Source organism: Lissotriton vulgaris, chromosome 2_1, assembly GCF_964263255.1.
Source record: "Lissotriton vulgaris chromosome 2_1, aLisVul1.2, whole genome shotgun sequence".
Taxonomy (NCBI): Eukaryota; Metazoa; Chordata; class Amphibia; order Caudata; family Salamandridae; genus Lissotriton; species Lissotriton vulgaris.
Window position 1 is genome coordinate 1,961,869,103 of NC_141687.1, and position 15,718 is coordinate 1,961,884,820.

The 15,718-nt window shown below is 50.4% G+C and overlaps 1 protein-coding gene across 1 annotated transcript in view; it reads right to left on the reverse strand.

Annotated features, from left to right (window-relative positions):
- Positions 1–15,718, reverse strand: part of LOC147733564 (aminopeptidase N-like) — a 262,708-nt gene that overhangs the window by 17,463 nt on the left and 229,527 nt on the right. Inside the window, exon 18 of the mRNA XM_086958150.1 lies at positions 8,216–8,356. Within this exon, the coding sequence (XP_086814276.1) occupies positions 8,216–8,356 (141 nt within the window). The remainder of the gene's footprint in view (positions 1–8,215; positions 8,357–15,718) is intronic.

The window sequence follows — 15,718 nt, forward strand, 5'->3', positions numbered from 1 at the left end:
AAAAGAAGAGACCCATTGGAGGCGCCGAGAGACTTGAGACTGGCCATCTTGGAAGATCCATGAGGAGCTGGCTGCGCAGCCCCTGAGGCATCCTCAACACTGTGCTTTGGGGTTTGAGAAGCCCCACCACAGAGCAGCATCAGCACCGAAGATCAGCCCCCCAGCATCCACGAGATCTGCGTGGGGCCCTTTTGCATTTTGCCACTTGACGCGTCATCCCGGTCACTGGTCCGTTGGCTAGTGGCCATCTTGGCGATGAAATCTTAAATCTACACCACTGGTCTGGTTGCTCCAAGTTGGCCCTTGCTCCTGTAAAAAGGAGCAGCCCCTCTGACCTTGCTGGTCAGAGTAAGAAGCTTGCATCGTTTCCTGTGTGGCTTGCATTAGCCAAGGCCTGTTTGCTCCAATCAAGAAGCCAACACCGCCATCAGCTAGAGCCTTTGTGGGACAGCTCGTGATCGACTCCTGGATGTCGCTGACCTCTTCGTTTCACGTGGCTGCAGAGACAATCTTCACTACTTCACCTGTGGGCACCCGACATCGCCTGGTTCCCTCCTGGTTCCATGGTAGTCACTGGCTAGTGACTTTGAACATTGTCCCCTCTGCTTTCAGGTCTTCACTTCTTCAGATCCACCCTTGGATCCACCGGAACTCTTCTAGACTGGCCGCCTGCAGCATCATTATCTTCAGGCTCCATTGAACTGCACGACGAAACCCAATGCACTTTCACACCTCTGCACCCGCTGCCTGTGGGTGAGGTAACGCTGGCACTCCGGTGCTCCTGTGTAGAGTAACATCTCTTGTGTCTAGCTTTCAAGTTGTTAGGTTCTGGTCCATCCGGAAGACTCCCTTTGCAGTAACATTGTAACTTTTACGCACCCATTGAAAGTCTTTGGGCGCCCGCGTGTAACTTCTAACACTGCACATGCACTCCGTGGGCCTCCTGGTCACTAACTCTTGTTAGCTCCTTGTAGTCCCAGCGATTCCGAAGGCCCTAGGCCTTGCCACTGTTCGTGTATATTTAATATATATCTGTGTGGTGTCCTGTCATTTGGCATTCAAGGAGAGTGTATATGGTAAAACAGCTTGCTTCACATGCCTTTACAGAGTTTAGCCTAAGACTGCTTTGTCCACGCTACCCCTAGGATAGCTTGTCTATAAGGTTGACTTACAACCAATCATCATAAGGGTTGTTTGGACTGATACAATGTGGTCACTAGAACTAGTGAACATCATATATCAGGCCAACTTCTCACAGAACCTGACAAGGATATAGTGTCAGCAGTATCGCCCTCACGTGATGTACTACCTACTGCGTAAGAGTTTATCCGCGCCGCAGTGGGTATTCGGGCAGAGGTAATAATCGGGGGCATGTTATTAACATATACCATTTGCATTACCATTGTTAGAAATACTATTTACTTTGCCATTGCCCTCTAGCGCAAAACACTTTTTGATTTTGTTACAAACATCACATGTGGTAAGGTTGGACACACAGGGCAAGATATTAGAATTAGAATTTAACACGTTATTAGATGGTGCAAATAAATCTGGCCTCACAAGTGTAATAGGCACTGTGGGGGCATCCTGGGTGGTTGAATTCATATCAGATGTCTCGTGATGAGGCAGGAGCAGTTGTTCCCTCAAGGAGGTAAAATGACTATTAAGTACATATTTTAAACGGTCAAAGACAGTTTCCACAATTCAGTTGGTAACAACTTCACCATGACTGTAGCTCTCTAAAAAAAAAAGAGGTCGGTTTCAGTCTGAGTACTGATAGAGCAACAGGGTTCAGCAGTTGGAGTGTGGACATGCGCTACAACAGTCTGTTTTTTTTTTAGGAGAACGTATCCATGAGCTCAAGCCAGAGCGAAATGCACTAGGGCAGGTGGGTTGCTTCATCTTGGCACTAGTAACTTTGGCGGGATTTCTTTTTTGTTTTGCCCCAATGATTGCCTCAGGGACCGTTGGGGTATCCAAGGCAGTTACAGCTGATGGAGAGCCATCAGAAATAGTGCCATCAAGAGAAACCGCACAATTGGTGCTAATACCATTGGGTACGCTAGCGTTCTGATAAGTGCCCGACGAGTTAGGAGGAAGAGGGTGTGCCCCCATACCGAGGGAGAGTCGCCTCTCAGTCAATTCGATCTCATTAGATACAATGCTAACAGCCCTTTCCAACGTATCGTCAATACTTGTCGTTGTCGGCCTTGGAGGTAATTGCCCCACTCGCTTTCCCATGGTTGCGTTGGGCTGAAAAAAACAAATGTAGCAAAGTAAATCGTTCTCACCTCAATAAACACATTAAGTTCAGTGAGGCTCCTCCGGTCTTTGATGGGTCTTTGGCCAGGGCTTCGCCCAGGTGCGGCCCGGGCACGCCTGCGCACGTTCCGTACTGCGGGAGCCCTGTTAGCCTTTTAAACGCCTCCTGGCACTCTCTGGTGGCGTAGGAGGCGTGCGCACCGCAGTGGCTGCTGGGACAAGTGGTTACCTGTAGTCTCCCAGTACAGGAATGGCTGCAATGACTGTGACTGCGGTGGCAGCACCAACAAAGCAGGTAAGATTAATGAGCTCCTGCACTGTGGGAGCCCTGTTGGCCTTTTAATGCCTACTGGCGCTCTCTGGTGCCGTAGGCAGCATGCGCGCCGCAAGGGCAACTGGGTCAACTGGTTCCCTGTAGTCTCCCAGTACTGGAATGGCCACAATGACTGACAGCGGTGGCAGCACCAACAAAGCAGGTAAGGTTAACGAGCTCCTGCGCTGCAGGAACCCTGTTGGCCTTTTAACACCTCCTGGCGCTCTCTGGTGGCGTAGGCGGCATGCGCGCCATAGGGGCTACTGGGACAAGTGGTTCCAAGTAGTCTCCCAGTACCAGAATGGCTGAAATGACTCTAACGTCGGTGGCGGCACCAACAAAGCAGGTAAGGTTAATGAGCTGCCATAAATCCTATATATTATCTGTATCAAAAAGAGTTCCATTATTTAACTAGTATTGGCAAACCCAAAAGGTCTGGTGTTGGTCACCAGCATTTCGCTTATGCCAGTGCCTGTTTTATTTTGTCATGGTTTTAGCAAAACTTTATTTTTGGGAAAGGCGCTGGCCTCATCAATCTAAAACAAAAATCATTAGTTAAAAGCACAAATTTCTTTAGCCTCATTGAGCACATATTGCCATAAAAGCCCCTGACAGTTATGTGAACTAATTTGTGTGTGGATGTGCTGAAACTCACAGTAGAATTAGTCAATGGCTGATGTGGGCTTGCCCAATGCTGTATGTTGTATGCTGTACTGCATTACTTCCCAAAACTCTCAGAACCCTGACCCACAATTTATAACAACACATTTTTGCAACCCATCCAGCTTTAATGGATATGAGGAGGGCGATTTTGTAACTAAAGCATCATGTGGTAACATGCTGTTATTTACAGATAGCACATTTTCCATTGAAATGACCACTAAATTTGAACAGACATACAGTGTTACTGATACAACTATATAGCACACAAATATGAATGTGTGGAAATCGTGTTTCAGTGAATATTTATCATTTGTGCACATGGGCGTCTGCGGGGGGGGGCAAGGAGGGGTGCTTGCCCCCCCTGGAGCGCCTCTCCTTGCCCCCCCTCCCCTTGCCCACGTCCATGTGCACAAATACATCCCGGAGGCAGGCCTGATGCCGGGGCTCATCCTCAGGCAGGACATCATCCGATCGTCCGCCTTAATTTTAGGCATTGCAGGGAACAGAGCTGTTCCCCTGCAAAAGGCCTCAGCTCCCTGATAGGGCCTCCTCGCACTCCCCTGTGCTCAAGAGCAGCCCCACCCAGCCCATTATCATTCTGTGTGGGGCTTATATTAAGCACAGATTTTTAGTTTATGTGTTTTAAGCCACACATTTTATTACATCAAACATTCTTTTGGAGAGACCCCCCTAGTTTTTTCATCCCACTTAAAACTCTGGAAACAACACCATGTCACAGTCGCCCCCCCCCGTCAAGGTACTGTGCATCATACATGACTCATGCCTTCCACTTTTGCAGATTGCCTATGTGCAGGGGCATAGTGAACCCTGCTCCACCCCACCCCTTGCTTTAGGAACTACAGCTAAGGTGGAGTTCTTGATAGGTCTCATAATTAATGTGAAAAAGTGAGTGAGTAAGTAAGTGAGGGGATGGGTGGATGGATGGCTGGAAAGATGAGTGAAATGATGGATGGATGGATGAGTGAAAGGGTGGATGACGGGGGAGTGAATGGGTAAATGGATGAGTGAAAGGGTTGATGGATTGATGAATTGATAAGTGAAAGGGTGGATTGATGCATTGATAAGTGAAAGGGTGAATGGATGGACGTATGAGTGAAAGGGTGGATGTAGGGCTGGATGAGTGAGTGAAAGGGCGGGTAGATGGTCAAAAGGATGGATCGATGAGTGAAGGAGTGAAAGGGTGGATGGATGAGTGAAAGGATGGGTGAATGATAGGTTCAATGGATGGATTCATGAGTGGATGAGTAGATGGATGGATGGATGGAAGGATGGATGGCTAAGTGAAAGGGGAATTGAAAGAGGAAGGGGGATGGGTAAATGGATGACTGAATGGGTGAATGGCTGGATGGATGAGTTAATTGATGGATGGGTGGAAGAGTGGATGGATGAGTGTATGGATGGATAGGGTGAAAGAGTGGATGGATGGATGATGGATGAGAAAAAGGGTGGATTGAGGGATAGATAAGTGGAATGATGGATGGAAGGAAATGTGATGGATAGGCTTGTAAATGGATGAATATGGACATTGTTGGGCACACAGTTGGAAGGACAGAATGAATGATGAAAGACTGAATGATGGATATAAGTATGATTACACATTGTAAGCCCCATTAGTTTAAGTGTGTGTGTTGTACGCACTCCAAAACTCTGCCCCACATACTTGGGATGAGTAGCACTATAGAAGAAATTAAATACACATGAGAGAGGGTCTATGTTAAGATGAGGGGCGCCATTGGAGGGTGGTATTCAAGGCCAGACTGGCCAGACCGGGCATCAGGTGTTTTCTCTGGGAGCTGAAAAGGTGGGGGCGGTTTTGTTACCACAAAAAGACCGGCACATTTGCTTAAAGCTGCACGTATACTGACAAACCATGAAGTGCACAATTGTCTCAACCTAATATAAACTTATTCAAACTTGTACTTTAGTAGTTGTCTATTTACTTACTTGTATACTATTGCGTAACCTTCTCTGATGATTCTGTAAACCTTACCTTTTCCTGAATTTTGACCCGCTGTCCTGAATTTTGACCCTTTGTCCTGAATTTTTACACTAACTGTCCTGAATTTGCACCCATGCCAGTTGGTCTCCCTAGACATCACAGCGACCCCTCCAGGTGCCATGGTTGGGGGGGTGGGGGGGAGGCCGTGATCCTCGGCATTCAGATGGAAGCAGGGGGCTACCAATGACAGATGCGACAAGTGCAGGCGCCCTGCAACCCACTCATCACCACCACATGAAGGAAGAAAAGAACCCGATCAGCTCATCGACACAACTTCCAGAAAAATACTTCAGACGCCATGGAAAGGCGGCAGTATTTGCTGTCTGCGAGTCTGTCAAATTAGATTCGTGCAATAAACCCATTCGAAAAGGAAACTGCATTAAATGTCTGCCCCATCACCGTCACCACTCTGCCTCTTCAACCCCTCGTTCACGCCTCTTTTAAATCTCACGTCAACTAGTCTCCCCTAAATTTCGGGATGGGGGGCTAATTCATCCAGCCAAAGCCATGTGCAGAGTGGAGACGCAGGGGCTCTAAGTAGGGGTGAAAACACAACAAAGCCTCATTACCAAGTAAATGGTCTTTTAAAGACCTGTGTGAAGTACACGGGTGCGGCTCTGTGTGTGTGCTGTGCCGGGAAGCTGTCTCAGACAGGCACACACATTCTTATAACATTAACACACCTCAGAATGACAAATCACCATTTCTAGCTGCCTCATCATGGGGTGGGAGTAGGAAGATGTGCACAGCAGGGGAAAAGGGTTGGCCAGTGCAGGTGACACTTTTCTTTTCTATAGGAATTTCTGCTGGCATCATAGCCCAGGGTTTGCTGTCTGTGCACTTGTATAGATATGTATTCCATACTAGTGCACAGACAGCACACCCTGGGCTATGACGCCAGCAGGAATTATGTTACAAAGGAAAAGTGTCACCTGCACTGCCATCCCTTTCACCCTGCTGCCTGTGCACTTGTATGGAATACACATCCATGGCGCTGCTCACCAGATAAATGGTGAACAGGGCCATGGGTCTGTCTCTTTTTGCATCTAAGGGCACTGATGAAGAAGTAGAGGAGGCCCAGGCAAGGAGAATCCAGGAGATATTTGACCCTCACCTATCTAGAAAGTGAGCCCTTCGGGAGGGGCTGCTGATCAGCCCAACTCCACTGATTAGTATCAGCAGAGCAGGCAGACGCTTTTAACTAAGTTCCAGTAACTTTAATGCATTATACAGCATCACCAGCATTACCTACTGGCTGGATATCTAGGTTACGGTGTTTTAGACTTACATGCATGGAAACGTCATGGAGGACAGTCTCCTCCGAATATACAAATGTAGTGTAAGCTTGTAGGGGCAGATTTACAAGCCCCTTGGGCCACTTTTACGTCACTTTTCCCATGTTAAAAGTGACACAAAAGTGGCTCAAGGGGCTTGTAAATCTGCCCCGTAGCGTTCAGCTTTTGGGATTGCACTGGGGTAATTTTAGGGTTCAGGGTAGGTATGGGTTTTTGGCTGGCAGTGATAATTTTAGGGTTCAAGGTGGGTATGAGTTTTGGGGTGCCAGGGGTAATTTTAGGGTTCAGGGCGGAAATGGGTTTTGGGGTGCCAGGGAAAATGTTAGGGTTCAGGGTGAATATGGGTTTTGGGGTGCCAGGGGTAATGCTAGGGTACAGGGCGGGTATGAGTTTTTGGGGGGCAGGGGTAATTTTAGGGTTCAGGGTGGGTGTGGGTTTTAGGGTACTAGGGGGGTAATTTTAGGGTTCAGAGGGGGTATTGGTTTTGGGTTGCAAGGGGGGACATTTTAAGGTCCAGGGCGGGTATGGGTTTTCGGGTGCCAGGGGGGCAATTTTAGGGGTCAGGGTGGGTCTGGGTTATGGGTTTTGGGGTGCTAAGGGGCTAATTTTAGGGATCGGGGAATGTATGAGATTTAGGGGCCAGGGGGTAATATTAGGGTTCATAAATGTGCTCTAATTGTTGTCCAGTTTCAAATGCAGAATTCACCACTTTTTTTTCTCAGCTTGGCCTGAGCATTACCCGATCCTGATTGTCTGACATTTTAGCCACGCCCCTTCGTTTGCCAGGTTAGCCTCCCCCTGGAAAAATGTCTGCGGACGCCCATGTTTGTGCATCACAAAGTAAAATGTCTTGATTTGTTTTGATCCTATTAAAATCTTTGTTTCCATCACACTTCCATCACATAATTATAAAAAGAAGTGCTTCAGTTTTGCTTTTCTAACTGCTGAATGTGTATAGTTCATTTACAGGGATTTTCATATTGTATTGCATTACAAAAATGATATCCTGTAGTTTTTCCTTTCACACTCCCTATACCCCAGCAATAGGGCCACATAAATCCCTTTATTTTTCTTTCTCTGCCTGCAAAGAGGTGTCAAAGCCTCCCACTTGACCTCTGTCTTTGAGGCACAGCAAATGTAACACAGATAAAGAATTTAAAGGCATCCTTATAGCTTGGACTTTCTTGGCCAACCAAAAATCGGCTTGCGGCCGACCCACAGTTTGGGAAACACTGTATTGGTGAGAAGTCAAATGTCAATAACACAGTAATAGGCAAATGGATGAAAGGCCATATAAGCAAGTATGTTACACCTATCATTTTAGTGAAATCAAAAGAATGCTAGACCTAACCGTTCCCAAATGATTTGACGTTTTCACTGTTTATTCTGAAGTTGGAGATGGGTTGCATCTTGAATGAAATCTTGGTCCTCGCAGTTTTCTTTCTAGCGGGCAATTTTCTGTAACTAAAAATAATTTTCCCTCAAATAGTATCAATTGGATCGTTCTCACCCTCTCAGGCCACCGAAAGGAGGAGATGATGACCAATAGTCATTATATGCTGTGATTGTTTTTGTTCTTTGGCGCTTACCTGTTTCTAAAGTGAAAGGTCTGCACCAGAGCTTCTGCCTCTGATGCCGTTTGTAAACAATTAGTAAACTTACTCAAGGAAAATCCTCTCCCAATTGGCTCTGATGAAGTCCCACGCTAGACTCTGTCCTACAACGTTGTTAGCAATAGAAGAGATGGTGGAGATTGCGTCTTGCTTCCGGATTATTGTGTGATCCCAGGTGTACTCAAGATACCTAAGAAGGGAAAGAAGCATAGATGTCAGATCGTAGCATTGCAAGCTGCAAAGATGTTAAGTGGAGTTAGTCAAAATGTTAATACAAAATACAATAAAGCTATTTAGCGAGGATTGTCAGATACTGCACAACCCACCATGATTTCCTTATTCTGTTTATTGCTTTACATGAAGCAATGTCAAGTGTCCTTTTGCAACCTTGCTTGGGACCTGCAGATGTAAAGTGATGTCATTGGCATATACTGTAAAAAACAGGTACACTCTAAACTATTGCACAGCAATGTGTTGTGAGAGATCAATTAATGCCCCGGTTACTTACCAGTAATCTTCATTACTCCGAGTATAGTCTTCCTCGCCACATGACTTACATAGTGAGCTTCAGCTCCACGACAGAACCCTCCAAAGTAAAAAAAGCCTCCCACCCCCTCCCAACATGGCCGACCAGTCACCCCTGACCTCTATAAGAGGCGGGCCGGCCCAACCAACAGCCTGAACCACCAAGCAAACAATGAAGCCGATAGCCAGACAGGGAGGGGGGGAGGGAACTCATGTGGCGAGGAAGACTATACTCGGAGTAATGAAGATTACCGGTAAGTAACCGGGGCATTACCTCCTTGTTAGTCTTCCTCGCCACATGACTTACATAGTGAGCAAATACCCAAGCTAAAAGGCTTCATTGACCACAAGAAGAACAACACCACACGGTGATGCAGATAAACCAACACAAGGTTTAATTAGAACAATGAAAAGAAAACAGGAATTACAGCAAACCTGAATCCAGACACAGAGAAAAAGCCATCAAGGAGCCACAGCTCCCGCACTCAGATCGGCCCCAGCGAAGTCCCCAGGGACAGAACCACCCAAGACAACGCAATAGTATTCCATGAACATGTGGGGGGACGACCATGTCGCCGCCTGACAAATCTCCTCAGTGGAGACACCCTTGAAGGAGGCCCAGGACACAGAAACACTCCTAGTGGAACGACCCTGGACCCCCGCCGGCACCACTGAACCCAGCGAAGCATAGGAAAGGATGATAGCCTGTATAAGCCAGCGACTCAAGGTGGAAAGAGAGGGCTTGTGACCAGAATGAACGGGACCGAAAGTCACGAACAGGCTATCACACCGGGAAAGGGAAGACGTGCGCTCCAGATAAACTAAAACAGCACGCCTGACATCCAGCAAGGACAAGGAAGGATCCGTGTTGGGAGGGAAAGAAGGCAAAGACACCTCCCAAGCCCGGTTCACCAGGGAAGGAACCTTGGGAAGGAAACGGGGGTCATGACGGAGAAGCAACCTGTCCGGCAAAACCCGCAAGAAGGGAGGGGAGCGGAGGAACGACCCCAGCTCGCCCATTCGCCCAGCAGACACCACTGCCACCAGGAAAACCACCTTAAAGGTGAGAAACCGCAAAGCCACAGAGGCCAGGGGTTCAAAGGGAGGACCCTGAAGGGCTCGTAGAACGAGAGGGAGATCCCAAGGGGGAGACAGGCAGATCGTCCGAGGGCGATGGAGAAAACAACTCCGGAGCAAACGAGCCACCAGGGGACCCAGCCCGTCGTAATCCGGACTGCGGAAGGCCCGCAAGGCCGCCCACTGGGCCCTCAGGGAGGAAGGGGCCAAGCCCAAGGAAAACCCCTCAGCAAGGAAATCCAAGACCCTCAAGGGATCCACGGAGGCGGGGTCAGCACCCAGCAGACCGCACCAACGCGAAAAAGAAGCCCTGTGCCGGGCATAGGAAGATAAGGTGGAAGACCTGCGGGAGCCTTGCAGCAAATCCACAACACCAGAAGAACAACCCCGAGCAAGCAGCGTCACCCGCTCAAGAGCCAGGCCTGCAGATGGAGCTGGCGCAACACCGACTCCGGGAGCGGGGGGCCCTTCAACGGAAAGGGCAGATCCGGGATCGGCCAGCAGGCCTGAACCGCCAGCTCGCAAAGGAGAGGGTACCAGGGGCGGCGGACCCAGCCGGGAACCACCAGAAGCACCCTGGCTCTGTCCAAGCGAATTTTGCAGAGGACCCGGGGAATCAGAGGGAACGGGGGAAATGCGTACAGCAGACCGGATGGCCAAGTGAATGACAGAGCATCCACCCGCCATACCCCCGGACCCGGGAGGAGAGAGCAGAACTTGGGAAGGAGGGCCGAGTCCCCGTCCGCGAACAAATCCACCAGAGGCAGACCGAAGCGAGACACCAGGCGTTGAAACACCACCGGGGTCAGGGAGAGACAAGGCAACGAAGGAAAAATCCGACTCAGTCGATCCGCCTCCACATTGTCGGACCCCGGGAGATAGACAGCCCGAAGAGACAGGACTGACGCCTCCGCCCAAGACAACAACTCCTGAGTCAGCAACCAAAGGGAGCGAACCCTGCACCCCCCCTGATGGTTGACATAGCTCCTCGCAACCTGGTTGTCTGTCCTGACCAAGACATGGTGACCCCGCAGAGAAGGAGCAAAATGACGGCAGGCCAGGAGGACTGCCTTCAACTCCCGATAGTTCGAGGAGCAGCGAGACTGTAGGGGATCCCAACCACCCTGAATCGACTCCGCGCCCAAGGTCGCCCCCCAGCCGAGGAGACTGGCATCGGTCGTGACCACCCTGGACGGTGACACCAAGAACGGAAGACCCTCGGAGAGGTGAGACTCCACCAACCACCAACCCAACTCTGAACGGAGCTGAGGGGAGACCGGGACTAGGAACTCGTAATCCTCCGAGCGGGGATCCCAGAAGGATAGCAGATGGATGACCAAGGGATAAAGGTGGAGGCGAGCCCAGGGGAGCACATTTATGGTTGCCGACATCAGGCCCTGAACTCGTAGCCAGAGGCGAACCGGGGCAGAACCCCGAGCCAGAAGGGATCTCAGATCCCGCCACAAAGTGTCCCGGCGCCCCAGAGGCAAGAACACCTTCCCCAGCACCATGTCCAGACGACCCCCAATGAAGGTCAAGTCCTGAGTGGGTGACAGATGTGATTTCCGCTCGTTGATCAGGAAGCCGTGGGAGGAGAGGACCTCGCAGACCCGTCCGACGTGCAGCATCCCCTTGGAAAAAGAAGAGGCAGATATTAACCAATCGTCCAGGTACGGAAAAACCCTGATCCCCTCCTGGTGAAGGACACCCACCAGGGGAGCCAGAAGACAAAGGGAAGTACCTGGAACTGATAGTGGGAATATCCAACGCAGAACCTGAGGAAGGACTGAGAAACAGGATGGACCGGGACATGGAGGTAAGCGTCGGGGAGATCCAGCGAAGCCACCACCTCGCCCAGCACCAGAAGCGGCAGAATTTCCTGCAGAGAGATCATCTTGAATTTAGTATGAGGAATATAAGAATTCAACCATTTCAAATCCAACACCGTGGCGGAACTCCCCAGACACCTTCCTCACCAGAAACAGGATGGAGTAGTTGCCCGAACCCCTCTGTGACGGAGGGACCGGGCGGATGGCCCATTTGGCAAGCAAGTCCTGAACACCGGCCAGCAAGGCCCGTCTCTTGACCAGGGAGGAAGGCAGGGGCGTAGCGAGGAAAAAATCCGGAGGAGGGGACGAGAAGGTGATGGAGAACCCTTCTCTCACAATCCGAAGAGCCCAAAGATCCGTGACCGACCCCACCCAGGCTGGGAGGAAGTGGCGGAGACGGCCCCCCACCGGGAACACCCCGGAGGGAGACGGCCGAAAGTCAGGATTTAGGGGCGGTAGAGGCAGTGGCAGCCGCCGGCTGAGACCGGGATTTGGTGAAGTAAGGGGTGCCCCGGCCGCGACCCCTGCCACGAAAGGGCGCGCCGCCCTTACCCCTGGAAGCCGTGGAGAAAATCCGGCCGCGACCCGGGAAGCGGGACACAAATGACTTGATGGGAGCCAGCAACTTGCGGTCCTCAGCAGACTTCTTAACCATCACCTCCAGTGGAGGGCCAAACAGCTTAGCCCCGGAAAACGGTATCTTCATGAGTAGAGCCTTCTGGGCCGCCTCCGACTTCCAATGTCGTAGCCATATTTGATGCCGGGCCTGGATCGCCGCACCCCCGGCGGCAGCCGCCGCACCCAGAGTGTCAAAGGAGATGTCAGACAGGAGGCGCGTCTGCTGTTCCATCAAGGCCAGTGTGGGGACAACATCAGCCCCCTGATCCAGAAGTTCGCCCAGGGACTGGAAGTCCTTCAATAAGGACTGCACCGTGCACGACAAATAGGCTGAGGCCCTGATGGTGAAGTTAGCCGCAGCATAAGACCGCTTAGCAGCAGCCTCCACGTGTTTGTCCACAGGGTCAGAGGGGGAGGTCTCCTCAGAAATGATGGAACCCTGTGACGACAGACCCACCACCAGCGAGTCCACCTTCACCGCCGGCGGGAAGTCCCGAGTGAACTCCTCAACAGCGTAACGTTTTGACAGATATCGCGGAAAGGACTGTTTATCAACATCCAGCCACTCCCCCTCGATGACCTTCTTGATGGACGCATGAAGAGGAAAGGAGTCCGGAGCCTTGCGCTGATACTGGACAAAGAAATCCTCGGAAACATCCTCCGTCGCCGGAGGAGGGAAGGCCAAGTTTTCCTTGACGTGGGAAAGGACGTCACGAAGCTCCTGACCCTGGATGTAACGGCCATGGAGATCCTCCTCTTCCCCCTCCGCATCAGACACCGGAGCGGGCTCCCTGCGAGTCCACTTCGGCGAGGGAGGACCCTGGGCATCGCGCTGCGCCAGAGCATCAGCCACAGCAGACTGAATCATCAGCTGCAGGGACTGCGCAGACAAAGGCATTGAAGACAGAGAGTCAGACCCCGACCCTCCTGAGCCAGACCCCTCCATCTCCAAGAGTAACACACCACCTCAAAGACAAGGTGAAAACTTAGGGAACCCCAGGACGCCGGGGCCTAAATAGTCCGCCGGGAAACTCGGCTGAAGGCATTCAATTGCGAGACCCCGCCCCCAAGGGGCGGGAAGTGCCCGGCCAATCCCCGAGCTGTAAGCAGCCGAGGGACGAAGGATTCAAAAGCCCCGAATTGAAGGCAGCGTCCAGCGCTGAAAACCGCGCATCCAGACTGCCGAAGGCAAGCGCCGTCAGCGCCGGCCGACCTTCTGCACCCGGGGCACGAGACACCCAGAGGAGCCCGGAGCCGCACCCGACCTGTAAGGTGAGACCGCGCCCCTCCAAGCCGTCACGGCAGACAGGGGCGCGCCGTCAGACGCATCGCGGTCCCCCGCCGGCACACGGTGCACAGCGCTAGCACCCCGGCGGCCGGGACCGTCTCCTGGACATACCTGCAAACAGGAACGGCGGCCGCCCAACGTAAGGCCAGGCACAAGCAGGGGCACCCCCAGCGCCCAGCAAGGCGAGGGCCCCTAGCACACCAACCGGGGAGGGAACAGGAATGCCTAGACAAACCCCACATCCCTGGCTGCCCCCCCCCCCCCCTGTACACCCCAGGCACGCTACAGCAGCACCTAACCGGCCCGCAGGACCGGGGGAAAGAAGAGGGGGGGGGGGGGGGATTTTAGAAGCTAACAGGTCCCAGGGTCCGCTATGGCAGGACCTCAAACCCAAAACCCAATGACCAGCTAGAGCAGGTCCATGTTTTACCTGCATCACACCTCTGGAGAGAATCGCGCAGAACAAAAAAAACAGGCTGTTGGTTGGGCCGGCCCGCCTCTTATAGAGGTCAGGGGTGACTGGTCGGCCATGTTGGGAGGGGGTGGGAGGCTTTTTTTACTTTGGAGGGTTCTGTCGTGGAGCTGAAGCTCACTATGTAAGTCATGTGGCGAGGAAGACTAACGAGGAGGTATTGAACCTTCCAAAAACGAAGATACACACAAATGAAAGAGTGTAATAATGAAGATTCGTAAAACATTTGGTCTGACCTAAAGTGACTACACGCGTGGGCAGCGCAGCTGCACTTCCTTGGTAAGTGAAAACAGTCTTCAATAAATAAAACAAGTATCGGTAAATGCAGTATTGGTAAATTCATTAGGTTTTGCCTGTGTGATTAATAATAAGCTGCTTTTGCAGGCAAAACCTAAAGACAAGAATATCCGACTTGATATCCCAGTTGACCACCTGTACTCTGTTCAGGACTAGAGCAATATAAAAAAAATCTGACGAAGAAAGGTATGGAGAGCAATTTTTATAATCAATTAAAAAAATAACCAGCAGATGGCAGTGTTGTCAAGTTCTTCCAATATCGAGAGAGAGTGACGTGAGATCTTCACAAGGCTCATGCAGGCACACTAATATAACTGCCCAAAACAAAGTACTAAAATCAAGTTCAAGAACTTAAGCCCACCTAAAATGTAGCGTGAGATCATATGAATACTCCTTGATAGGCTACGGTGAAATGATGAGGAATGTAATGCAGCTGTTTAATTGCATGAAGCCAGGGAAAGTACACTGAAAAGGTTCCACACAACAGTGGATGGACACAGTAATTTAGCACCAGGAACTGATAAGAGCCCCTTTTAAGATATACTAAATACAAGAGATTTCTCAAGCCATGTGCAGGGGAAACCTAAAAAGACCTCTGGGCCCCCTATAAGTAACAGGATGTATTGTGACCGGCTTTGTCCAACAAGGTATTGTTGCCATAATATTAGATTTGAAAATGCCTCCTGGGAGTCTTGCCTGGACACATGTAGTAAGCTTCGGATATTGACCTGGGCCTGTTACTTCAAGGGTCATCCTCAGGACTCTCACACAAAGAAAGGTGTGTTTGAGATGATTTTCCATGATAAATAAAGGGCACAATAGGTGGGTTGCTTAGGCTAAAGAACAGTGAGTGCATCTCACTTGCTGTCAGTGTGTGCAAGGGTGGAAATCTCATAAATATAAACATATTGGTGGAGTGGGCCATTTAGTGCAACATCCTAAAGCTCAATATATCAGTTGAAGAATAGCATAAAACAGTATGTGGCACATTGTCGCAGGCTCCCTTGTTTGCAAGCTTCATTAATTGAAATCATGCAACACATTTCTGTTGGTACAGTTTGAAACTGTAATTAAGAAGTTTTATTTTCATACTCTGAGTGGAACCTTTGTTTTTATTTCAATTGTAATAATACCTAGGGTCCACGTGGATTAGGGTAATCCCTTGGGGCCATATTACCAAGTGCCTTATCTCGGCTTTTTTGGCTTTAAAAGCCAAAAAAGCGGAGATAATCTTATCGCCCTATTTGCAAGCTGGTGCTAACATGCATTAGCGCATGTTAGCAGCCGTTTTGCCGACGCCTCGTTTTACATCCCTAATGAGATGCAAAGTGGACGTCACTGGGCGTACCCCTGACGGACTACCTTGTGAATTATCGCAAAATGCACATCATGATATTTACAAGGTGGCTATCAGGATTTTAGCAGCCAAAAACTAAGGTCTGCTAA